This window comes from Biomphalaria glabrata, chromosome 16 (assembly GCF_947242115.1).
Source record: "Biomphalaria glabrata chromosome 16, xgBioGlab47.1, whole genome shotgun sequence".
NCBI classification, from domain to species: domain Eukaryota; kingdom Metazoa; phylum Mollusca; class Gastropoda; family Planorbidae; genus Biomphalaria; species Biomphalaria glabrata.
The window spans coordinates 2,993,444-3,020,904 of NC_074726.1; the positions used below are offsets into that span (position 1 = coordinate 2,993,444).

At 34.5% G+C, this 27,461-nt stretch overlaps 1 protein-coding gene across 4 annotated transcripts in view; it reads left to right on the forward strand.

The window, feature by feature from the left end:
• LOC106080134 (spermatogenesis-associated serine-rich protein 2-like) overlaps nt 1–26,700 on the forward strand; it is a 55,037-nt gene extending 28,337 nt beyond the window's left edge. For 3 of the 4 annotated variants that reach the window (XM_056013849.1, XM_056013850.1, XM_056013847.1), the window contains exons 3-15: nt 6,161–6,269; nt 7,515–7,561; nt 9,777–9,930; nt 11,910–12,092; nt 13,518–13,619; nt 14,043–14,172; nt 14,595–14,653; nt 15,469–15,578; nt 15,800–15,902; nt 16,811–16,950; nt 18,407–18,476; nt 19,067–19,138; nt 20,368–26,700. In XM_056013849.1, the coding sequence (XP_055869824.1) occupies nt 6,161–6,269; nt 7,515–7,561; nt 9,777–9,930; nt 11,910–12,092; nt 13,518–13,619; nt 14,043–14,172; nt 14,595–14,653; nt 15,469–15,578; nt 15,800–15,902; nt 16,811–16,950; nt 18,407–18,476; nt 19,067–19,138; nt 20,368–20,660 (1,572 nt within the window). In that variant the 3' untranslated portion in view covers nt 20,661–26,700. The remainder of the gene's footprint in view (nt 1–6,160; nt 6,270–7,514; nt 7,562–9,776; nt 9,931–11,909; nt 12,093–13,517; nt 13,620–14,042; nt 14,173–14,594; nt 14,654–15,468; nt 15,579–15,799; nt 15,903–16,810; nt 16,951–18,406; nt 18,477–19,066; nt 19,139–20,367) is intronic. The other variant, XM_056013848.1, reaches the window with a different exon arrangement.
• Nucleotides 26,701–27,461: the final 761 nt, after the last annotated feature.

A 27,461-nucleotide genomic window follows, 5' to 3' on the forward strand; every position in this document is an offset into this window, starting at 1 on the left:
AATATTGTAACGGCTTGATTCTTTTCAATCAAGATTTCATTTTTAAATTAAATAAACCCATGTCTTATCAAAAAGAGCATTTGACGGCTTCCAAGTTATCGAAAACATGTCAATCACTTGCATATGTACAAGAAAAAAAAAAGGATGTTTTGATTGAGAGTTTGGGTTTTTTTGGTTGTTTTGTTTTAATTTAACAATTCTTTCTTGAGGAAAGTTTGCAAATCTACATCCCTGAATGTCGAAGCGGTTATTACTATAGGAAACAATTTACAGTTACTTGAGAACTCTGAATCAGTGTTACAAAGATCAGTGTAACAAAGATCAGTGTTACAAAGATCAGTGTTACGAAGATCAGTGTTACAAAGATCAGTGCTACAAAGATCAGTGTTAACAAAGATCAGTGTTACAAAGATCAGTGTTACGAAGATCAGTGTTACAAAGATCAGTGTTACGAAGATCAGTGTTACGAAGATCAGTGTTACAAAGATCAGTGTTAACAAAGATCAGTGTTAACAAAGATCAGTGTTACAAAGATCAGTGTTACGAACATCAGTGCTATGTGTGTGTATGTAAACCATCAGAATTGACTTAACTTAGGACACATGCAAATGTCACATGTCATATCTGAGTGAAACTGGTGGGATCGTATACAATTGATTGACATCTTTACAATACTATTACTCTGTTATTTGAATAAAATACAAAGCTTCGCAAGTTCTTAGAAGACTTAAACCCGTGCCGTTGGGGGGGGGGGGGGGGGGCTGTGAAGGTCGCCTATGACCGATTTCTGTGGAGAGAGCTTGCGGACCAAAATAAACAAATCCCAAATTTAGGCGCCAAATCTAATTCCATCGCCAAACAAACTCTTAATCCTTCCGTTGACATTCTTTTACAAACGATTTATGCTCAGGAAAAAAAAAACACACTAAATGTTCTATTGAAAAATGAAATTCGCAAAAATCTATAATGTACAATAATATATTTACAAATGAAGGGAAATGTCTTTGGCGGACTTACTATGTACAATTATTATGGTATGTTTAATTGTTGCTCTTATCTCTCAGTAGCTCTTTTGTTTATTTTTTTTTACTCCAAATGGTAACGGACAAACAGCATAAATACAGTAAATTTTATTTGAAGGAAACGCAAAAGTCGGATCTTCGACTGAGTCTTAAACCTTTCGAGAAAGAGAAATATCATAGTTTTTTTATCAAAACAATAACAATAACAAAACACGCGCTTTAAAAACAAAATCAGGGTGTGGGGTGGAGGATAGACGACTAATATTGAGGTCCATAAATAAACTAGATCTAAATATTTGAATGAGATGTGAGGATTTCTGCTTGATTATTTGCTTGTTAATGCTGGATAACTCTACAGTGTTTTATTGACCAAGACGCTAGTCATCTCCCCCCCCCCCCCCTTACCGATACGTTTCTGCAGTGGTTTTAATATTTAATCATGTTTCTTGTGCTACGACATTCTGCTGTCTCTCTAAGTCAATACCGTGTATGGCCTGGAGACACCAAGGTCTTTTAGAGGTCACAGGTGATTGTGGAGGAGGGAAGGTTGCGAAGAGAAGGGTTAAAATCGAACGTTGTGCTGGGTGGTTGTAGGGCTAGTGCACGAGTTTACCTTCACGGAGAGTCCTGGGTCGAGTACAGCAATATTAGCTGTGGCATTTTACATCTTAGGAGACAGTGTTTTCCCTTTGCATCTTCTCATGTGACTGATAGAGGCAATCTTTGGCTACACATCCACTTTCACAAGTTTGGCATGTTTACAGACCAGAGGCAGCCTTTGATACACACCCACTGTCACAAATTTGGCATTTTTACAGACCGGAGGCAGCAGCGTTGTCAGTCTTTCTCTTTCTTCTGGTGTGTTCACCAGTCTGTGATTCAGGATCCTTTTCATGCTTGCTCTCCAAGTGGCTCAGTCCTGGGCGTTTTTTTTCTCCCAACTGTTTGTGTCCAGCCCCATGTCACGCTTGCAGACGTCAGTGTATTAAGGGTGGACGACCTGCAGCTGCTGTCCTGCCCTTTATTAGACGACCTGACGATAATAATAGGTTGTGTCAGTAGTGCGGGCAACTCAACGCACATACAGTGTAACTGTCGTCTCAATAACTAGGCCACAGTTAATTGGAATGTACTGACTCCATTCTAGATGAATCACTTCAGCATGTGGTGGCCGTCTCTATGAAATTACGAGTGGGGGTCTCGGGTTCGAATCTGAATGAAGACAGGGATGTTGAATCTCGGGATTTTTTTTTGGACGCCCCTGAATTTCAATTATTTCGCCCAACTCTCTTTCACCCAACTCTCTTTCACCCAATTCTGATGGGTACCTGACAGTAGTTGGGGAAAGTAAAGGCGGTTGGTTGTTGTGCTGGCCACATGACATCCTCGTTAACCGTTATCCATAGAACATCATCTGTCCTTTCACTCGCAAGATCTGAAGCCGTTGATTTACTTTTCTTTTCTTTTCTTTGATTCTAGCGTATTTAAAGATTTTATCAGGCCCTTGTATATAGCTAGCGTAATAGTCCGGACAATTCAGACTTCACAATCTATAGGGCATATGATGGAAAGGCCATATGTTTCTACGGCTGACGGATAACGAGGGTGCCATGTGGCCAGCGCAACGACCAACAGCCTTTACTTTCCCATCTAAGTCTTGGTGGAGATTCGAACCCTGGACCACTCGGTTCGGGATCCAAACGCTTTACCATTCGGACATCACGCCCGTTAGTTGAATAATTTTTCTATGAAATTGTTGGGTTTTTTTTTGGTTTGGGATAGTATTGCGTGGACTCAGCGCTTTTAACAAGATGATCTATTACCGGGGGATTATAGAAATAAGAAATGGGGCTTCTGGGAAGTCGGCGCCAAGCATTGACTGGTGTAGTACTTTGAAGGAATGAAGGAGAAGTAATTTGTTGTATTGACTCGGACTAGTCTTTGGTCTAGTTAAGTTGACTCCGGTGACTGTTGGCTTACAGGACAATTTTTTTTTTGCATCAACGCCACTTCCTTGTAGATCCTAGACCTAGAGATATGGAAGTGAAGGAAAGATTTCTCATGTACCAACTGCTGACCGTTAGGATCGTTGTGGTCAGTGGTATTGAGTGTGGAGTGTGTGTGTGTGTGTGAGATGTGTGAACTAGAAGGGATCAGTTCACACTCACTTGACACAGTTCCGCGTGTACACATCACTTGGCATAACACTTCTGTTGGATCGTAGTCTCCCCCCCCCCCCTCCCCAAAATCCTTTTTTTTTTTTTTCGATTTTTATTTTCTATATATTATTACCTAATTCTTTATGCCCTGACCTGTTTTGTGTACTGTTCACCTCTCTCTCTCCTCTCTCTCTCTCCTCTCTCTCTCTCTCTCTCTCTCCCTGTGTGTGTGTGTGTGTCTCTCTCTGTCCCTGTCTCTCTCTCTCTCTCTGGAAAAAGCGCTTGGCTACCGAACCGGTGGGTCCAGAGTTCGAATCCTGGTGAAGACAGGGTTTTTAAAAATCGGTATGTTTTAGGAGTCCACCCAGCTCAAATGGGTACATGACATTAGTTGGGGAAAAAGTAAAGGCGGTTGGTCGTTGTGCTGGCTACATGACACCCTAGTTAACCGTGGGCCACAAAAACAGATGATCCTTAAATCATCTGCCCTATAGACCTCAAGGTCTGAAAGGGGGAACTTTACTTTTTTTACTGTAGTGGTCTCAATGTCACCATCTTTAGACAGCTCAACGCGTGTGTTCAGATAACATGACGTTTTCGACCAATGTCATCAGTTAAGATGTTCCTCTTCAAATCACGTTGGCACGTGAACGAGAACGTAGTAAAGCGTTAGCAACCACGGCCATGTTGAAAGCACCAACAATTTGTATAGTCCGCGGGTTAAGAAAGGAAAATCGCTAAGGATCCTGTAGCACTACTATTATATTCAAATAAAATCCAAAAAACTAGAACTCCATTTTTCAACTCTCTCTCTCTCTCGCTAAGGAACAAATCCTTTCTCTATTGGAAGTGTATTGAGTCGTAGACAAAGTGTTCTGGCGTCTCTTGTACAAATGTTACAATAGTAACCAACAACGTAACAAAAATATTTAAAAAAAAAAAAAAAAGGTAGAGGTATGAGCTACAAAGAGAAAGTAAAGAATGTTGATTTCAGATCTAATGGAATCTTCCACGCTGCATCGGTGTGACGTAGCAAATTGTTGACCTGGTCATTAAAGGCATAGCCTTGATTCTTTGATTGGTGAGAGCTCCGATTGGCGAGAGAACAGGAAGGACTACTTCTCCGTCGTGTGTTCTGATTGGTGTCATGAGGTCAAGGGAGCTTAGAACTGCGGTTAATATCCCACTTTGGAGAGTTGTCCTTCCCCCCCCCCCCCCGCCAGCCCCAACAGCATCGACTTTTATCCTGTTGCAATTTTCTCTTCACATTATATTGTGCTGGTGACAGAGGGAGAGAGAGCGGGGGGAATAATTGACTGTTTCAAAGAATGAGAATCTCGTTCTGCAAGAATGAGGAAGTATTATCCCCCCCCCCTTTATTTTTATTGTTCCATTGACTCCAGTAGATTCAAAGTGCTAATGGTTGACCTTGCGTTTAATGATTCAGCTGTATGGAATTTAGCCCTGGTGATATGAAGGGAGAGTAATCCTTGAAGGATTACGGGCACGACATGGCCTAAATTGTGCCAATGTGCTAAAAAACTAAAAAACTTAAACCCTGGCACCCAAGGATTGTGGGTCTACTAAGAAGGTGGGATCTCATGTTAATTGGGACAGCCTTTTTTTTTTATTTAGGGCCTCCATGTTCGGGCTGTAATTGTGTTTCATCTACCTAAGGATATGTCCAGAAAATCTCATATAAGATATTCGGTTACCACTTTCTTTGCTTAGGGGGCAAGTGCCCATGTGGTAGAAAATTTCTCTAGTGTTGACTTAGGGGGCCAGTGCCCATTTGGTAGAAGATTTCTCTATTGTTGACTTTAAAATACTGTAATGCTTTAAGCTGGAACTGTGAATGAATTCTATTTACACACTTCTCTGAGACAGTAGACACAACATTTATAGATTAGTTCCCTTCCCAAGGGAAACAACTCTGACAACATACATTTATGCATATACAATGAGCTGGTTGAACTCATTTGAAATTCTTGACAAGGTAGCAGGGAAAGCTGAATCCAACTCTTCCATTTCAGTCTTCTGTCTTAATGACAGTTTGCATAGAAAAATTAAGGGCTTTTTATTTTCATTTAACTTTCTATTTTGTTTGTATCTGACTACACATATTTGCTTACCATTTCAATCTTTCTACCATATTTATCTGTTATTTTGATGCAGTAAATTGGTCAGCACTGTTTGTTCTGTTGTTTTTTTTGTTTTTTAACTAAATCTATTATTTATCAACACAAGGGGGGGGGGGCAGCAATCCGCTTGGCCATGAATGTTACTTTTGTTGTGGCTGTAAAAAAAAAAAATGCAAGTAGTTATAAGCCCTGCAATGGCAGAATCACAAACTTGCCCTTCTAGCATCACATGCAGGGTCAAAAATGAAAAAAAACTTCTTATAAATTAAACCAGATGTGTGGTTCCAGTACAGAGTAATATGATCCACATAACTGTTTCTGTGTGGCTGAGAGACCAAAGCCACTTAGATATGGGTTGACTAGCCAACAAGTGGGCTCGAGTTCGAATCCTGACTCAAAGCAAAGTTGTGATTACTGAGCTCCTAAAGGCAGCATGGAAACCTTCTCCCAGATACCCCCCTCCCCCAACAGGTCCACAAAAGAGATTGAACCATAGCGCGCTGAGCATGCCTTCACCATGAAAGTTGCTTTCTATAAAAGCATTTGTAAAAAAAAAACTTGGTTATTTTTGTTCTATGTTCAAACTGTAAGCCACATCATGGCTGCCTGGTCGTGCGGTTAGCACGCTGGACTGTCGTTCAGATTTATCGGTGGTCCCGGGTTCAAACCCTGCCCGCTCCCATCCCCCGTCGTCCTGCGGGATGTTTGGACTAGGAAGTAAACTATCTTCAACTCTGAAGGAACATCCGAAACACGTAATACATTTTACATTTTACAATCACATGGTACTCTGATCAACGAAGTTGATAGTACAAGTAACTCTCTTGTTCTATTTCAGGTTCAGGCTGTTAGGGAGGTGGTGCTCCACAAAAGTAACAATGAAGTGGTGATGGTACTTCAGTACTACGACTATAATGTGGAGAGAGCCATTCAAGCATATCTAGAAGGTAGGTAGTAATCATTGGAGTCTCACTTCATTTGGTTCAATTAAGGTTTTGAACTGGGAGAGACAGTTTGCGGGCAATGATGTGTAATTGTGGTCTCTTCTATACAGTATTGTATTGACATTTAGATTCATACAATGGTATCAAAAAAAAGAAATAATTTACAGACATCATCAAACATGTGGTGAAATTTTGTGGAAAAAAAATAAAGCTTTTTAAGGAGTTTTGTATATAATTTAAATTTAACTTGTATGAAATTTATGTTTATAAAATTAAACGAATTAAATTAATCAAAATTATTTTTGAAGTCATTGAAACGTCATTGAATGTTATATTTCAATACAAAGTGGAGTATTTCTGTCCTGATTTTTCTCAAGTTACTTTACAGCTCAATGACCTTACCAAATGTTGCATACATTTCGACACTATTAATGACTTTCTACAATGTAGGGGAGTTATTAGAAATGAAACATTTTTGTCTACACTCTTAAAAGACTCAGCAGTATATAAAATAAATAAAAGAGACAAGCTTTTTTGGGGGGTCTCTATTCAGAGTCCATAAGTTTCAACTTTCATTTTAAGTCTGCTGTACTATGAATTTATTATTGAATTAAAATTTTGTGCAGTCAGTGCTCTCTTGTTTTTTTAATTTCAACTTAGAACATTAAATTATTTTATCTTGAAAAGAAGAGTTGTTTTTTTTTCATTATTTTATCTAAAAAAAAAAGAAGTTTTTTTGTTCTTCACCAATCCCTGGCATACAGTTGGATATTAGGTCTTCAGAATTAATTTCTCTAAAAATACCAATATCTACTCATCAACCAGCACTATTGGCTCTTGGATTCTGAGCTGAAGGGTCTCTGGATTTTAAACTTCGGGATTTCTAAGATGCCCTTGAGTCCACTCAACTCAACTGGGTACCTGACATTAGTTGGGGAAATTTAAAGGCAGCTGGTCATTGTGTTGGCCACATGACAACCTCGTTAACCATGAGCCACAGAAATGGATGACCTTTACATCAATGCCCCATAGGTCTGAAAGGAGTGCCTTTGCTTAACCTTTTACTATTGAACACTATTGTAACAATGAAATTGATACTTTATATGAAAAACATTTTGAGATCTTTTCAAGAAAACTACATCTCATTTTCTATATATTATTGTTCTGCTTTCTGTGCTATCATCACACTAGAGTGATTAGAGTTTCAGGGAAGTAACCACAATAAATATCTTGTGTTTTGTATTTCAGATGGAGCTAAAGAAGCCTTGCAGGAGTGGAATGTCACAGGGTCAAAGGTCAGTCAGCATACATTATGTAATGACAGTTTTCTGTTTGTACATTGAAGAAGTAGAGACAGTTGATAACAGCCCAGGATCACTTCAATGGCTTTGTGTTTTAAAAACACAGGATGTATTTCTTTATCTAGGAGACTCTAATCCTTGTTGATATTTAGAGCAGTGTACATGGGCTACTCTCAGTATTTAAGTACTGTAAACATTGTATTTGTAAATCGAAGATGGTGAAGAAATTATTTTTTTTTGTTTAACCCTGATGAAGTGATGATAGGGCTGTGTGTTGGTTTTGTAACTTATCCAACTTCCGGTAGAAGTATTCCGCGTTCCCGTTGTTATGTTGGAGCGTTCAGATGACTAGACCAATGTACGACATGAACTTCGCAGTGGTTTCCAAATCAGGCAGCCCTCCATATAGTTTTCTTTCTATATGGGTGTTTTGGGGACAGTGTCTTGTTCGGGCCTCTTATTTTTTTTTAATGTTCGCACAGGGTTTTTTATGCTAGTCTTCCTTCAGTCTTGAATATTACAAAAACCCAAGGACTTTGTAATAAAAGAATTAAACCGTAAGAAAAGAGTTAAACTGTAAGAAAAGAGTTAAACCATAAGAAAAGCGTTAAACTGTAAGAAAGGAGTTAAACCATTCCCCGAAAAGTGGCTTGAGTCTGTTCACTGAAACACACACATACACACATATTGATAAGCCTCTTAAATGCTTAATTAATACTATTAAAATTCTCATAACAAAACTAATTTTGACATGAAGTGACCATATGGCACAACAAACTATATTACTAAATCTTACGTGAACAATTTTACACATAAAAATGCACATAAATGTAACAGATATACACATACACCCAAAAAAACAACATGTATTAACCTTTTGAAAGATTTAAAATTTAATTTGATGTCTACAAAACAGCATCGCCAAAAAGGCCTGCTTGTTTGCTCAATCGACCTGCTACTATGTATGACAATACAGGTCAAACTACACACAGGACACAAAATAGAGCAGTGAGATTCATAACAAACGAATATTCACATTTGACTAGAGTAACACCTTTAGTAAAATCACTAAATTTAGAAAGTCTCCAGAAGAGAAGGCTCAAAAGTAAAGTAAAGATTATACATAAGACACTAAACCATAATCTTCAAATACAAAAACAAAATCTAATAAAATACTCAGAAAGATACAAAGATAAAGGCACATTCCTTGTTCCATATACTAGGACAAATCTGTACAAGTGCTCCTTCTTCCCTAGTGCTATTAGAGCATGGAATGGGTTGCCTGAGCCAGCCAGGAAAACCAGTGACTTGGCAGAATTTATGTCATTGGTTAACATGCATGACGCGTAGGATGTAATCATCTTCTTTTTGGAAGTAACGTCTGTATTATATAAGATAAGATAAACTAGAAAGGTTACTTGTTGCATACATCTTTATAACTCCTGTTTTTGTTTTTTTTAATTTAGTTTTTTAAATAAAACATGTTTAAATGACTCTCAGATACAGACTATTCATTCTGACTTTAATCTTAACCTGGGTACTAAAGAATGTTGATCTCTCATACAAAAGAACTTTTCTTATCCCACACTGGTTCAACAGCTAAATCAGTGCTGTAGTTGTCACCTAGGGAGTACAAGTGTTTTGTTCTTGTAAAATGTTTTACATGTTTCGGATGTTCCTTCAGAGTTGAAGATAATTACTTCCTAGTCCAAACCTCCTGCAGGATTGGAGCGGGCAGGGTTTGAACCCGGGACCATCGATAAATCTGAACAACAGTCCAGCACGCAGTACGACCAGGCAGTCATCTTGTATTGATCTATTGATAGTTACTTCTCTAGGTTGATATTTGTGTGTGTAATTTAGATCTGTGGAGTTAAACCAGGATGATCATAAAATACCAATTAAATGTGCCACAATTTTCTTTTAATTCCATTGTAGATAAGGCCATTGGAAAGCCAACCCAAACCTTCATCTACAGGAATTCATAGAGTCATTTCTTGAGACCCATTGTAACATTTGATATATAATTTGATATAACATTAGGTATAACATTAGATATAAATGTTATTTGTTGTAACTGAAATATAGACTGGCAAGATGGTGGTTCTAAATTCTCTGAACTATATAAATCCAAGCTAAAAATAAATCGCAAGTTAAAACCTAAATTTGACACTTTTGAAAAGGATTTCTTTCCTCACTTTCCCCACAGCAGCCAAAAAAACGGAAGAATAAAAAGAAAGCTGGCTCAGACAAGCAAGGGGACAAATCTGGCCCTGCTCCACCTGGGGCACCGACTGATGTGAAAGGGGAGCCACCTATGGTCAATGGAAAATCTGTACTTCCCAACGGAGATGTGCCAAACGGTAGGTCATCAAAAACTGTTTTAAATGTCTTTGTTTAATGGTTGGGTTTTATCTTACATCACACGAAATCAGCAGTTTGGATGTGAGGCAGGAAGGTATTGACTGCAATGCAGCCGCAGCTCCTAAACTGCATATGTTGATTTAGGTCACCTTGTTACCACCACCTCACCCCACCCATCATAGAGTCCAAACTTTGGTGTCCCTTTACTTTAGCTTTGTGTGTTTACAGACACACACTCAGATGCATAAATTCTTATCACATATTTCTGTGTATAAGCTCTTTTTTTTTTTTTTTGTCATCTAAGGTTTAAATCTTATTGATCCCCCCTCCTGTTATTTCTTCTTGTCTAGCTTTTTTAACTGGGTTATTTGGAAACAGATGGAGTCACGTTCTGTGCATGCATTTTGGTTGTGATTCTGCCCTACGGTAGTTTTTCATTGGTCACATTGTAGTGGTGGACACTTAGCCTATACAGCTGGGGTGTAGGTTCAAATCTCATTTGATGAGAATTGACATGTCATTATTTTTCTTATTTACATTTGACTGAAAAAAAGTATTAAGAAGTTTGGTTTCTGAGAGTAGAGTCTGGTCAACAAAATAAAAGGGAAGAAGATAGAAATTATATATGGTATAGAAATTATATAGGGTATATTGTATAGAAATTATATTTATGGTATAGATTTATGAGTGAATGACCAAATCTCATTATACATGCACTCATGAAGAGGTCAAAGCAATCATTTACTTAATTAGTTTCAGTTACTTAAGACTAAGACTGCTTTATTGATCCTTGGAAATGTGTTGTGATTACAAGGACTCTTTATTCAATAAAAAAACAAAAAAACATTCCACGTAAACAGAGCAGACGCAATACGCAGAGTTCAATGTCATCTTGATCCTTTTCATTTTCCCTAGATATCTGACAGAGTTCAGTTTTTGCCTAAACGGACAGAAGTGGCCCACTTCATGACGACTTGATGTAGTTATGGTAGAGTGGGTGGTGGTTGTCTTCTAAAATTCTTCAGACTTTGCTGAGAAGTAAAGAGTTTTAAATAGAGAGGCTTCTGTAAATGACAAAACACTATAGACGAAACACATTGTAGTAAATAGTGCTAGATAAGCCAAAGTGTACATTTCAAATGAAACAGAAAAGTCTTGACTGAAAAACAAAAGTCTAATGTATAAATAAAGACAACAATAACACATTATAGTCAGAAGAAAGAGGAAGAGTGTAGTGATTAACTTGGCTACAAATAAAGAGGTTTCTTGTATTATACTCTTTCTCTCCATAATTATCTTCCACATTCCAACGGATTGATCCATTTTACTCATTTGTATAACTTCAATAACTGTTTTGTTTGTTATCAGAAAATGTTTTATTTTGTATAGAATGTTTAGATCAAACAAATTGATATTTATAAAAACCAAAACAAAATTTTATTTTGTATACTCATATTTAAAAATTAAAAATTTACCGACTGTGTACGAGTCTCTTTAGAACTAGATCTATTATACAAATTGATTTAACGGTATTTTTTTTATTATAGTTGTTCATATTTCTACAAAATTGTATAACATTTATGAGATGTATAAATTAATAGTCTTGAGCTCACTGTCATGGATATGGTAGAATAGAGCATTTTTTGTTTAGCGGTTTAGCTTCCCCCTCTCTTAAAACATTGTTTATGGTAGAAACACATTTTAAAATGAAAAAAAAAAAAACCTTTATGTTTTCCAAAGGGAAACTATTCAAGATTAAATTTTAAGCAATTAAAAATGTTTGGGTGGAAAGAAAACAAAACAAGTGACTTTTTAAACATCGACGATGGTATTGGAGAGAGAGAGAGTTAATTAAAACTCTTGTGTGATCCTCTTGGCTTTATTATTTACTGTTAAATTGCTTAATTGTGCAAGATTTGAGAAAAAAAAGGATGTCAAAGACAATAATTTAACTAATGTGAACGTGTTCATAATACAGGAGGTGATAAATCAGATGTAGAGTCATCAACAGAGACCCAACCTAAAGAGGAAGCACAAGACTCAACTCAGGCAGCAGCAGCACCAACACCCTCCGCAGCAACGTTAACAGCACCTAGTAAAACTGCAACATCAGTGCCACAACCTCAGCGGCAGCCCCACAAAGGAGGTAGAGGTCATGGAGGTAAATACTAATCTTTATTATTGAAGTTGTTTGACATTTAGAGTTGACAGCAGTCATCTGATCTGTTGTTTTTTAATTCCTACCGTTAGCTCATGCTTTAGTCATAATAAAAAAAAGTCAAAAACAACAACAAAAAAAAAACAAAAAAAAAACAGAACTCCAATAATTTATTTTTTCAACTTCATTCTCCTATCAAGCTGACATTTGACCTTTGACACATAAACGTGTACTGTGTGACAACACAGGAATTTAAAAAATTGAGAAGTTTACTTCATTAATTAAGGAATGTATTAAAATTTAATTTTTTACATAATGTAGATAGAAGCAAATATTTGACGGCCATTTTATTTTTGATTCATTTAGATGTTATTTATAGATCTAGACTTACATTTTTATGTTTGACCTTTTAAAGTATGGCTGGTTAGAGTGGTTGGAGTGTCATGAATGGGTTTGATTGTGATACTAGCCAATTGATTTTTTTTTATATTTCTGTATTATTTGTTAATAAAAATATTACTGCCTTAGATCTATAGAGTATTTAAAAGTATACTTATCAGTATTAGTACAATAGTTATGGATTGAAAGTTGTACCCTATTGATATAGAGTGATATTGTGAAGTTCAGTCTATTAGAGTAGTCTCATAGTCTTTGTGTTGTCTTCTAGTTTAGGTTGGATATGTTAGCATAATGAACTTTGAATAAGCCTAAAGGAAAAATAAGTGGCTCGGTGTTACCATATAAATTACTTCCATCACTGAGATACTAATGGAAGCATTGCTTTCTCCAGGTGGCTAGCTTCTATACTCAGTAATGACTCTTAAGTTCTCTTTAAAAAAAACAAACCTGTGTGAGAGAGAAACTGAAAATGAAGTGAATAGAAATAGTCTAATTCCATTTTAAAAAATACATATTTGTAAATGTAAAATTAAGAAAAAATGTAAAAGTATGTAAAAAAACAAAACTAGCATAGACAATTTTACCAAAAGATTTAGTCTAGAGACAGATTATCTTGTTAAAATTATCAAAAATGTATCCTTTTATAAACAAAGATTCAAATACAAAAACAAAATTTAATAAAATACTCTGAAAGACACAAAGATAAAGGCACATTCCTCGTCCCATATGCTAGGACAAATTTGTACAAACACTCCTTCTTCCCTAGTGCTATTAGAGCATGGAACGGGTTGCCTGAGCTAGCCAGGAAAACCAGTGACTTGGCTGAATTTAAGTCATTGGTTAATATGCATGACTAAATGCATGACGCGTAGGACGTAATCATCTTCTTTTTTGAAGTAACATCTGTATTATATAAGATAAGATAAAGATTCCAAACTGTGAAGTCCAGCTGTACTTGTCTTTTCTTATTAAGAAATTCTCTTAGTTGTGTATATATGTACTGAATAGCATTTGACTTTGTTTCCCAAGACTCTCACCAACAACATCACCATAGCAACAGAGAGAGAACTATCAGTGAGGTTAGCACCAACTCTGGAATGGGAGATGGTCACCACAAGAAACCTTTTCAAGGTGACAGCCTGTTCATATATATATATATATATATATATATATATATATATATATATATATATATATATATATATATATATATATATATATATATATATATTTGTGTGTGTTTAATAATTAACATTTATTTCTTAGAAAACAAAACATTACCTTGTCATCTGAAACCAGGCTTAGTGAAATTTTAAAAAAATAGGCACACAATAACAACCTTCTCTTATGAATTTCAAAAGATAAAGTTTAAGCTAAAAGTATCTACAAGTCTGAAGGTTAGAGTTGAAAGTTGGATTGTCCGGTCACTGTATCATTTTTGTCTTAAATTTTTATTTTTTTAAAATATCTTCTTTGTTAAAAAAAAAAAAAAAAAAAACAACATTGTGTGAGTATCTGTTGCTAAATTTTTATTTTTCTTGTGCCATTGGTTAGGTCTGGAGAAAGCCATTAAGGACCTCCACAGACAAACAACATCTCTGGAACGTCTGAAGCAGCTGCTGGACCATGAGATTGACAGGTCCTACAAGAGTATGAAGTCTGTTTTTGAAGAGTTAAGGCAGGGGTGAGTATCTCTGGCCAAACATATAGTTATATCTATATATAAAATCCAAGCATTCACTGGCTCATTACTAATTCTCCCTTATAGACTCTTATTTTTAAAAATATATATTTTTAACCCGTTTACTCCTTACCTTGTACTACTAATAAGTAAGCATTTCATTGTGCACTAGAAACCATGCATAGAATCAATATTGTTTCATTCCAGGCTGTTTAGTTTAAATGCTAGTGTTTAATCGCATAATATGTGCTCAGTTTTAGAAAACACTGTTACAAGTCTTAATTCCATTTATTGAGCAATCTACACATTTTTAAAAAAAAAAAAAAAGGTTAAAAATGTGCATTTAATGTGTTTGTATGTAATAAAGAGAACATTGCATTACACTTGTTTGTTTATTTACATTTTCAATTTGACTTTGTGTCCAGACTTAGCAATAGAGAAGCACAACTGTTATCAGAAATGGATATCCTCAAGAAGGAAGCTTGTAAGTGAAAAATTGAACATGTTTTAGAATTTCTATTATCTTAGTTTAGTTCATGTTTTAGAATTTCTATTATTTTAGTTTAGTTCATGTTTTAGAATTTGTATTATCTTAGTTTAGTTCATGTTTTAGAATTTGTATTATCTTAGTTTAGTTCATGTGATAGAATTTCTATTATCTTAGTTTAGTTCATGTGGTAGAATTTCTATTATCTTAGTTTAGTTCATGTGGTAGAATTTCTATTATCTTAGTTTAGTTAGTTATCTATCAGATGGAAGAAAGAAAAAGTTACACATTTTCTTCAAAGAACTTGATTCTCATTGAACTGATATGTAGAATTTATTTCTTGTCTAATAACTAACAGATTAACAAAGTGTTATGTAGCCAGCGCAAAGACCATTCTTTTTCTATATAATAGATTCCAGTTTCCCATTTAACTTAGCAGAATTAGAACATCCATTATTAAATAAAAATATTGATCTGCATATGCACTCATACTTACGACTTTCAGTAAAATATAGTAAAGTACCTCTTTCGGAACGTGTGATCTATGGGACAGATATAAAGGTCAGATTAGCATTAAAAAAAAACTTCCCATCACTCAACCACCTTTTGAATATTTTTTTTTCTGTTGTCTTTAACTGATAGTTTCAATCTTAACAATGAGAAAATAGATTCACCAAGAATTCAGCAAAGTTCTAATTTGATATTGATTTATTCCTTTTTGATTGTACTGTTTAGACTCTTTAGTCTACCTTTACTAATAACTTATTTCCCTTGTTCTAATATTCTGTTCTCCTTGTTTCAACTCTTTTTAGCTGAGATGTTGTCCATGCGTCAGGGTAAGGCTGTAGAATTAAAGAGGCAAGTGGACAGAGCGGACAAGTTGAAGGACTCGGAGGTCTCAGAACTCAGGGCAGAGATTAAAGTAAGTTTACATTTAATCAACGTTTTCATCGCTTAATAACATTTTTTTAAAGCAATCTATATTTTAAGAATGGCAAAGAAATTTAGAAGATAAAATGAGATCCTACTGAAGTTTTAAAATCACTTTTTTGTATTTCGTTGAATAAAAATGTTCTCATAACATTCAAAAGTTACACTGGTAGAATTTGTAAAAATATTTTTAATTTTAAATAAATTTTCTAGCATTTTGTGAGTGAAAGAAGACATGATGAAGACATTGGTCACACGACACGATTCTTGTTTGATTCAGACCACTTGCTGGATGAGGTGAAAAAATTTGGAGAAGGTTTGTACTCTGAAACATGTATTCAATATATTTTAAAATGTAGACTGACTGTAACTAAAATGCAGGAAAAGAGTTCTCTAGAATTAAACTTTTTAAAACAAGCTTATAAAAGAAACATTTTATTTAACATATTTAGTTTTTTTTCTTTGGAAAAGGGAAATATCTATTTATGTACTTTCCAGTTTGGGAGGAAAATATTTAAAAAGGAAAAATTTTGTTTATTTTATAGTGCTTTCAAATTATGTCTTAAGTATAAGCTTAGTTGGAATCAGTATTGGTATTCATTATTCAGAGACATTGGGTATCAGCAAGTACATTGATGATGATAATATTATGAAAGATGTTATAACTTTTCATAATATTAAAGTTTTTATATTCGTCATCTAACACTACTACATATGCATGGGAAGTACTTTATCAAAACAGTGAACCTGAAATGTTAAGAGCTAATCCAAAAATATTTTAAAATAGAACGCTCTAATAAGTTTTATTGGTGTTATCAATGTAGTAGACTTATTAGAGAAGAGGTGATGTGGCTGAATGTTAGAGTGCTTGGCTTCTGAACTAGGGGTCCCATGTTTTAATCCTGGTGAAGACTGGGATTTCGAATTTCTGGATCTTTGGGTGCCTCTGAGACCACCCAGCTCTAATGGTTACGTGACATAAGTTGGGGAAAAGTAAAGGCGGTTAGTCGTTGTGCTGGCCACATGGCACCCTCGTTAACCGTGGGCCACAGAAACAGATGACCTTTATATCATCAGCCCTATAGACCACAAGGTCTGAAAGGGAACTTGACTTTAATACTTATTAGAGCTTTGTATTTTCATTTCATAGAAGTACTGCTCACTTAGTTTTATGTGGGTTTTTTGTTTTCATTTGATTATTTATTATTTTATTTACTGTCCCAGTGGTTCATGTCAAGTCAGTTTACAGCCCTCGCAGAGTATCCATCTCTTCTGTAGCTAGTAGCAGCATCAGCCACAACGACGACCAGTCTCAGGAGGTCAGTGAACTACAAGAAAAGTTCAAAAACTCTTTGAAACTAACAGTGAGTAATCATTAATCATGCAGCCATATTGTCTTCTTCATATTTGATCCTTGCAGTATAATCCTCCTTCATATTAAAACTCTTTCATATGTGTCATGATCGTTGTTGTTATCCTGTCGGAATAAAGTCTCTTCTCATACCAAGAGGTCAATTCAACTGCTAAACTATTGTAACTCTGCCCTGTACACTACCATCTGATACAGGGCACCATTTAGAACAAGACAAGAACAGACTTTTAAGATAGAGATTGAGTTTACTTCCACCTAAGTATTGCAGCTGAGAAGATCCTGTGTTTTTTTAGGCAGACTTGTTATATTTGTTTGTTGGGCCATCCTTATCATGTAAAACTCCCTTTTGTTGAGTAGCTCATCATATTACACTAGAGTTCACATGTTTCTAAGACCATGATGGAAAGAGGCCAATGCAAGTGTTAACCACCTCAACAAAATGTCACTGACCTGCTACGTCACAACCTGTGGGCAATGGAAATCAAAAAGGCATCAATAACTTATCGACACACCGTACAGACATGTGACGTGGCAACAAGCTCCACTGCCTACAGGTTGCGATGTTGCAGGTCAGTGTTCAGGCCTTCTATGACGATAAGTCTCAGTATCAGAGACATCTTGGTCTTGTGAGATGTGTAGCTGACTGGCATAAATCACTTGACTACCTATCAAGAAGGCTCATATCCTGACTCAATCAGTCAAGTTGTTTAGCTTGACGTTTTTTATGGTATAAAGTAATTTAGAAAACTTTAAATTATTGTTTCAGATTATAAACTAGTATGAACAAGACATAAGAATTTCATTTTCTTGGGCAGTATTGGAGAGGGTGGTTATTAGAGGGAAAATGAAGGAGTCGAATTTCAGAGCAGGATCAGCTATTCATCACACTTTGACGAGCTTGAAAAATGTAGCAGAAATTCATTGATCTCTTAAAAAAAAAAAAAAAAACAATTTTTGTCAATTACCTTGTTTTTCTTAAATTCTGTTTTTCTCTTTTTATAACTTTCTCCTCTCCTTTGTATTTCAGCTTCATAAATGTTTAGCCTAAAGTCAACAATGTGATTTGCTTGTCATATAGTTCAATAAATTTAACTTTTTTTTTTTTCATTCATTCCAAAACAAGATTAGAAATATTATTTTTGTTTTCATTCAATCCAAAACAAGATTAGAAAATTTATTTTTGATTACATTCAATCAAAAAAACAAGATTAGAAAATTTATTTTTGATTACATTCAATCCAAAACAAGATTAGAAAATTTATTTTTTTTTCATTCATTCCAAAACAAGATTAGAAAATTTTTTTTTGTTTTCATTCAATCCAAAACAAGATTAGAAAATTTGTTTTTGTTTTTTTTTCAGTACATAAATCTATTTACTTCTGGGGTTTCCTATTAGTTTGATGACAATGTCTTTTGTTTATGTTTACATTCGTTTTTCTTTTATTCAGAATTCCGATCATCAAGATACATCATCAGTTGATTATCCGACATCTTCAGCTGGCACTTTAACTGACACAGGTGAGATGGCAGTGGATCTAGACTAGATGCACATAAAGTATTACTTAATCATTGGACAAACTCTTTTATATTGAACTTTTAGATTTGTTAAAATTTTTATTTTAGGCATTTAAAAAAAACATCTTTAAAAATAGCACTTTGAAAATGATAAAAAATTATATACACGTTTGCAAGATCCTAACAGTGATGGACCTATACATACTTAGGGCTCGTATGTTAGGTGTCTATGTGTGTAATTTCACAGTGCTAATAAATTGGCATAATAATTAACAAATTAGCTGCTTACATGCTTTAACTTTACATACAGAGTATTGAATGTTTCCATGCATTTCTAGTTGTAAAGCATTTGGCTTTTTAACTGATGAATCTCAGGTTTGAAGACTGGGACATATTTTTTACCTCAGTATCTTAAGGATGACCCTGAGTCCACTCAATTTTAGTGGGTATCTGACATTAAAAAGGGGAAAGTAAAGGCAATTAATCACTGTGCTGGTCACAAGACCCTCTGTCATTGGACATAGAAACAGATATTTGGATAACAAGACAGGGGACTTTTACTTACTTAACCAGTACTTTAAATATTATTTCAGATTTCAAGACAAGTAAAAACCGCAGAAGACCAGCCAGTAACAGACAAGAAGATTCTGTCTCACCATCTTTAGGTAAGTTAAACCTGTTTAGCCCACGGTAATATATTAACGTATACAGCCATTTTTTTTTCATTTAAGTCAAGAGCTGTTCTGAGATAAATAATTAGCAAAGAATAATGAAGTCTAATAATCAGATGTTTTTTCTAGCTCCACTTATATGAAACAATCCGGCATTACTTTTAAGTGCATCTGTCACTTCCCTTTTTTAACAACTAAATCTGTATACATTTATGGTATATTCAACTCTGAATAATTAAAAACAATTGAAGCATTCCCATTGACTTAATTGACTTAGCTCTTTTGACTGCGCTTCCGCCGTGTCTAATGCATATAAAGCAAACGGTGGTAACACTCAAAAGAAATCCAATAACACCGTCGAAAGGCCGAACAATCAATATAAGTTAGTCAACGCTGATACTGAGCAAGAAGTTTAATTAGCAATGAAGGGAACGGTCGAATGTCAGCTAACTCTCTACGTCCATAACAAGCTTTCTATCTCTAAGGCGACCTGGATGTAGTCTGTTTATATCGGCTGATACTTTGCTCTGCCTAAAACCCTAGTCTTGTCTTTTACTAAACGCGTCATTGTCTCTAAGTCAAAACTTCCCCTATTTCCAAAAGAAATAATTAATTCCTAATCTTGCCATAACACCATAACAATAGGAATGCATCAATTCTATGCTTTCAGACTCTTTCTGGGCTATTCCCCTCAGTTGGTTCCATGTCCATCCTGCCATCTTTGCTTCTTGGTTTCCCAGCCTTTCTCTTCCTTTATGGGTGCCAGTCATGACCTGTTTTAAGATGTTTTTTTTAAGTTATTTATTTATTTGCCTAATCTAGACTCATTTGTGTTGCCCGATTTCTTGCTCTATTGGTGTTTACTGAGTTGTTTCCCCTAGGCTGTAGTTTGAGATTTTGTTTGGCATTCAGTTATATGTCACATTCAATTATATGTCACAAGCATTTGTTGAGGATGAATGCCTGGAGCCTGTTTGTATTGTTGGTTTTTACTCTCTGATGCTCTTCGTCATATAAAAGAACCACAAATAAAATACGGAGAAATCTTTCAATGTTCAAATAATGGGAAGATTCGTCATATAAAAGAACCACAAATAAAATACGGAGAAATCTTTCAATGTTCAAATAATGGGAAAATAGACTGTTAAATCATTATATACATTTGAAGGCATACTGACTTAACATTATATGTATCATATCTTAATTCTTGTTATCATTTACAGATATTAATTCCAACAAAGCTACAACAGCAGCAGCACCATCAACTACATCCAACAGCAGCAATTATTCCAGCCAAGGCTCATCAGCAACCTACAGAAACAGTAACACAGGCAGCCCAGGCAGGGGTGGGCGTGGTGGAAGCAACTATGGGCAGAGAGGTGGCAGGGGTCGAGGCAGGGGCAGAGGAGGCTATGATCGTGATGGACCCAGGCCTCAAGGCCAGGGCTATAATCGGCCCTACTCCGGACCACCAGCTGCAGCAGGGAGGCCAACAGCAGCCCCGACAAGCACCTAACCTTTCACCTCCAGTTTGTTACTGCTATGCTCTAATGTACAAGTTATTCACCTTCTTTAGATCCACATTTATTGTAAGACTTGTTACAAAGTTTTCTATCACTAGAATGAAGCTATGCCATCTTGGAACTGTTGAGACACATGTAAACTTTTAGTACAATGGCCTTTTCTTTCTTTGTCAATTTTTAGCTGATATATATATTTTCTAACAGTAAACAAGTTTTTTTTTGTCTTCTTCTACATTTTGTGCCAGTCAAATGTATGGCTAAGCCAAAACAGTTTAACCCTATATCTGTCAGATCAAACTTTCAATGGTGTGAGGTATATTTTTTTGAATTTATAAGGATTTTAGAAAAACTATATACACGAGATAACATAATGCCATATAACTTTTGAAAAAGTCTGTTTCAGGCAAGGGGCATCAGAATCCCTTTGACCACTGACAAGGATTTCTTTCAGCAGACAAAATATTTGTAAAAGTAATTTAGAATGGCAAATTAAATAAAAGATTTTTAAAAATATATCTGTAAGAAAACAAGATGAAAACTGGTAGACGTAATGAGCTGTTGCTGTTATGAAAAGGATCAGGTGGAAAGTCTAATTGAAGGTTGAGGGTTAAAAAGTTTTATTTAATTCTATCTGAAACAAATCATGTATTGTTAGATCATCAGTATTTTTATCTATCTATTAAAAGAATATCAAATGTTCTTCTAAGAAATGTCAATACCAGTGTCTTTTTTTTTAGTTGATTTTTTTCCTTTGTTGTTGATAACAATCTTTTTTTTTTGTTTGTTTGTTTGATATTACATTATAAAATATTTGATAGAAATTGTTTTCTTTCTCTCTTGTTTTGTTGTGATTATTTCCATTTTTTATTAACCCTTTTTTCTTATAGTGGCAATAAGTAATTATGTAGACATTAACTCGAACTCTAGGGGCTTGGCTGATATATTGAAGTTTTCACATTTGATACATTTATATACATACAAAATGGTTTTCATCACAACTGAGCCCCTGTCCAGTAATGTCCCTGTTTTCTTTTAGGAATTAAATATAGTTACAAGGTTTTTTTAATTTGCGTCTTTATCATTTCATTTAATTGTTTCTGGTTTCCAAATAATTTCACATTTTCATTTTTTTCCATCTTAATTTTTTGGTTGTTTTTTTTTTTTTTGGATTGCATCAAGATTGTTAGCAGATGAAATGTTTTAACTATTTGTGGAAAATGTTCTGACAAAGATTTTCTAGTCTAATACAGAATGTGTCCATTCATTCGAGGATTCATCTATCATGTACCAGTAAAGACATATCTACAAAAGTTTTAAATGATCTTGTTAAACTCCCAAACTCTATTGATTCGTTTTAGTTACTACTAACCTTTGAATGTGATGGTTTTTATACATCAGTTCAATGAAGAGAGAGAGAGAAAAACATGCTCATATATATATATTGTTTGTTAATGTAAAACACGATGAACAAAACATGTGCTGACGATGTATATCTTCATGAACATTTTGTTATTGATTGAAATAGAGACACAAAAATAGGTTTCCACTGATGAAATAAAATTCCTGTTAATAATTATTTTTTTTACAGTGAAACATTTTCATTTCAATAGAAACCTCGAGTTTAACCAAACAAGAAATCCTGTTTTCTCTTAGTTCTTTCAGTTTTGTTTTTATTCTTTTTCCTACTTTTCAATCTTTTCAGTTACAAAATAAACCAGTCTGAAATAATTTGAATGGGTGGTTCTTATTTCATCATTTTTACAATTTTAATTTGTTTTGTTGTTTTTTTTGGGGTCAGAATTTAGGACCTTAACAAATGACCCATTAGCTTTTTTTTTTTTAGTTTAATATATATGATTTGATTTGTTTGTGATTGTGATTGGCGGGGGGAGAGGTAATTTGTTTCTTGTAGTTTTCAGTGAATGATAACTCTCTTGTCCCAAAGTCGGTAGTTCTTGGCAGCTAAAAGTGGAGGTGGTTCACCATACAGTTGATACAAAAAGTGCTAAAACTTTGAACAAAACTAAATAGTTGATCTCCCAGATTTGGGCATGTTCATACAAGGCAAAAGAATATTGCAGCCAAGAGATTGGTCATAGTAAGATTACTGTTAATTGTGAGAGCTGCGCAAATGTCTTTTTCTACCTTTTGTTTTAAAATACAGTTTCTACCTAAAGGAACAAAATAAATTGATGGATGGCTGCTTGGTCATGTGGTATGCACTATGGACTGTCATCTCAATTGTCCTGGGTTCAAAATCTAGCTGCCACCATCCTACGGTTTAAAAAATGCTAATTAATTTTTTATTAATATTTTTTATATTTACCGATTCTGTTTTTTCTTTAATTTTCTTTTTCTTTTTTTTTTTCAAAATCTTTTCATAATTGTTTTTTTTATTGATTGTTTGATAAAAATCAACCATTTCCTTCAGATAGTATCATGGAATTTTCTGATGGAATAATTTAGGTTGAATTATTTACAAATAGAACTGGTGTAGAAAAAAGAAAGACAAAAGAGAAACATATCTGAATTACTATTTTTAATTGATGTATTGGCTAACTCTGATCAAATTTTTAAGTAAGATACGAATCCTGTATTAAATATTTAAGTACCAGGTTTTATATGCTATGTTTTTTTAACTCAAATGCTAAGTGGGCAAGCTGTCACTATATAAATGTAAGGTAAAAAGTAATTCAGCTTGGCAGCAAGAAATCCATTTATGCAAACAGTGTTTGGCAATAGTTTCTACTTTATTCCATATGACAAATTCATTCAAGACTTCCTCCTTCTTCCCTAGTGCTATCAGAGCATAGAAGCAGTTGCCTAAATTAAGGAAAACTTAAGATTTAACTCTTTCTCTCCGTAATTATTTACCACATTCTGGTGGAATCAACGCTGGTATCGTCAGTTAGGAGAGAAAGAGTTAAGTCTCTCATTAACATGCATGACCAGATTAACTCATGGATGCTCAAAGGATGTTATTACATCCCCATTTGAAGGAATGTCTTTAATTTATAATATCCGTTTTCTTTATTTAATAGTTCATTGGGTCTTCTCTTTTCATTTCTAATCAATTTCAGTGAATGTAATAGCAGTTTTAAAATCTTCTTCTGTCTCTGCCAGGTGGCTTTAATATTGTTATTTGTGCAGTGTTATTTCTTGACTTGACATGTATTAGTTTCTTTCTATCATAGTCCATGTGGATTCAATGTTGAGGCCAAACAGATACTAGTTGGAATGGAAATGTTTCTCAATATTTGCCTAATTCATTTGAAACCAAAGTTTGGAGTAAAAATAAATAATTGTATGATATGTTCTGGTCTTGAATGAACTCTTCGTCTATTATGGAAAGAAATATACAATCTACACCTTAAAAGCGTTTTTATCTTTGCTTCTACTAGAGTTAGACAACTGTAATTACAAATTTATCATTTTGTCTTTTATTTACAAATCCTTGTGGAGACTTGGATCTGTGGGTGTTATTGAGTTCATGCTATCAGCTCTGCTAGTTAACAGGTTTTGTAGAGAAATGTAGAGTAAGATTTAACTATAGAGGGGAAAAAGAAAGAGGTTACGGTACCTAAAGTTTGTCATAAAAGATGGTGTTCTCTTTTTCACTTGCCCTGTGGTTTTTAAGGTTTTAGGAAGAAAAATGATTAACGTTATCCTCAGGACTTAATGATCCTTGGGCAAATGTTTCTGTCAGCGACTGTCGACAGTTGTGTCATGTTGTTTGGTTTTAACTTTATTCTAAAATAAAAACTAGAAGCTCAACTTGAGCTCCTTCACTCCCAGGCCGAGCACTTGACTTGACCCCCACACAAAACTTACTTCTTTTTTCTTTAATTTTTGTATCATTGTCCTTTTTAGACTTCACCTAGCACATATCACTTTGACTTTTAACATCATATTGACCGTAGGTCATCAGTATTCTATACCGAGACCTTGATTCTGTAACAGTTGTTAAGTGTTTTCTTTGTAGGTATAGATATTTTATTTTTTTTTGCTGTCAGTCTTAAAGTCACAGGGTATTATGACTTGAGTCTTTTTTATGCCAGGGTGGCACTGATAGGATGTTCACATTTTGATTGTTTGGGAAGAAAGTCAGCTCCAAGGATGTAAACTTCTTGTGTTTTATTTGATTGTTGGAATGTTGTAGCAAGTGTCTCAGATAAAGTTTTGTTTTTAGATATAACTAGATAGGGGAGTGTCTGACAATCAATGCTTTAATAGTCTTTGTTTTAGTAGCTTCTCAGTGGCTGTAGATTTAAAGCAAAATGTTCTCTAGTGGGCTATATAATGGTTTCCTAGTGGTATAGCTTAAAGAATTTTTTTTTTCTTTTCTTCTTTAGACTGTATACATTTAAATGCTTTTTTTTTTTATCTTTGTTTGATGTGTTCTACATCCTGATGTTTAATATGTAATACATCATGATGTACAGTTATTGTTCACCCCCACTTGTTTGTTTTTTTCAAGATTTTTTTTTATTTACGATAAATTTCTTTTTTTTTTTTAAATCATTCATTGAATCCTTTGTTTGTTTGATCATGTTTCTCTGCAATACAATCTAGTCTTGATCTGTGTACCTCCATGAAGATTGCAAGTCTTCTTGTCAAAGCTAGTGAGAAGAATATGTTTTGATGGCCATTCAACTGAAACTTAATAATGTTATTTGCTTTGTATTTTTAACTGAGAAATGTAAAGCTGTAAAAGACTTTGATAGCTGGTCATGTGATATGCATTCTTGACTTTCATCTCAATGATTCCGGCTGCAAACCTTGGGCTAGAATGGAATAATCTTCTATTCTAACGGATATTCCAGTAAAACAAGACTTTGCTTAAGCATTTTCTGTTCGAATTTTCCAATGAGGTTGTTCCAAATCTCTGACCTACTTTATAAAAAAGGTCACGTGACTGTGGTCTTATACATGGCAATATCTTCCTATGATAAGATGTAGATCTAGATTTAGTGCTAGCCTAGATCTAGTAGACCTACTAAATAATCATAAAAATTTGTGAATTATTGTAACATACTTTTTATTACTTACAAATGTCTAGATCTAGACTATTTTCATTTTTAAATTACAATGAGGTCATTAAAAATGTACCCAATTAACTTTCAAAAAATTGTTTTGGTCCAGACTACACAAATATTTGTAACAAATTTGTTAAGCCGTTGAGACGAAGATGTCCAGGTCTTGTTGAAACTGGGTCTCTTGGGGGAAAAACATATATAGTTGGTTGCACTTGTCATCCATGTAAACCAATTTGGGTCATAGATGCTGGTCAAGCCTGCTCCACCTTATCTAGTGGCTGGCCTCAAAGGAAAACTTTTAAATATATTCCTGGGCATGGCATAGAGTTGTGTCCCTTAATACTTCATTCACCATCGTCATTGGTTCATTTTTTTTGTTTCTATTTCCTCTTCTGTCATTCATGTGTTGACTTGGTTAGGTTTTAGGTCAAGAGTTAACTTCTCTTTTGTTTTTATGCTTTACATAGAAAAACTTTTTTTTTTAGTTAAAACTTATTTCATAGTCTAAGACAAACTTGTTTTTGTTCTGACTGCAGATTTTTACTGATATCATGTTTGACAATTTTAACAAAAAGTATATATTTGTATTCTTGAATGGACAAAGTGTTGCAAACATAAAATATATATATATATATAATTTTTGCATTATAGCAAACTAAGCAGCACTGAACTAAACAATTTTTTTTTTCTCTCTATGCATTTGTTCGTGTGTCTTAACGCTGTTAGTGGTCAGTGAAATCATTGTTGCGACGAATTTGGTATTGTTTGTTTCAGGTTGTGGGTTTGCTAGATTGAAAATAACAAACAGAACAGTTTTAAAAAATGTGGTTTGTTTGTATTACTGTATTGTATGAATCACATTGTTCCACTAACATAATATCCAGTTTGGATTGCCTTGTTCTCATATCAGCTAACACTTTATATCCTTCATCCTCCATTGTGTCTTTGACAAATATTTCAATCAATTATTTTCAATAAAAAAAAAAATTTACATTTCTATGATTGGTTTGTGGATTTCTTTTTTGATGGAATGTTTTTGATTAGATTCAAACTTGTTTGTGATCAGATGCATTTTAATCAGTGACTTTAACTCTGCCAAGTCATTGGTTTTCCTGGCTTTATGTATAATTTTCCTGGTTTTATGTATAATTGCTACTTTACTTTTGAGTCTTCAGGATAGAAGACTCAAAAGTGAAGTAGCAATTATACATAAAAAACCATAATCTTCAAGTACAAAAACAAAATCGAATAAAATACTCAGAAAGACACAAAGATGAAGGCACTTTCCTCATTCCATATGCTAGGACACATTTGTACAAATGCTCCTTCTTCCCTACTCTTGCTATTAGAGTATGGAATTGGGTTGCCTGAGCTAGCCAGGAAAACCAGTGACATGGCAGAATTTAGGTCACTGGTTAATATGCATGACGCGTAGGACATAATCATCTTCTTTGTTGAAGTAACGTATTATATGATAAGGCTGATTCAGGCAACCCATTCTACGCTCTAACGGCACTAGGGAAGAAGGAGAACGTGTACGAATTTGTCCTAGAATATAGATTTATAGTTAAGATTGATCATAAAGCGATATATCGACTCATCCAGTCAATCTGCAGGCTATATATCAGTGCCTTAACATAAATTGAGCATTCTAGTGTAGGTACTATCTTTTTCATGACAGCGTAATAGTTTAAGATAAATGGATGCTCAGTAAAATTATGTAAAAATTCGGTAAATTTACAATTCCATTGGTTTTCG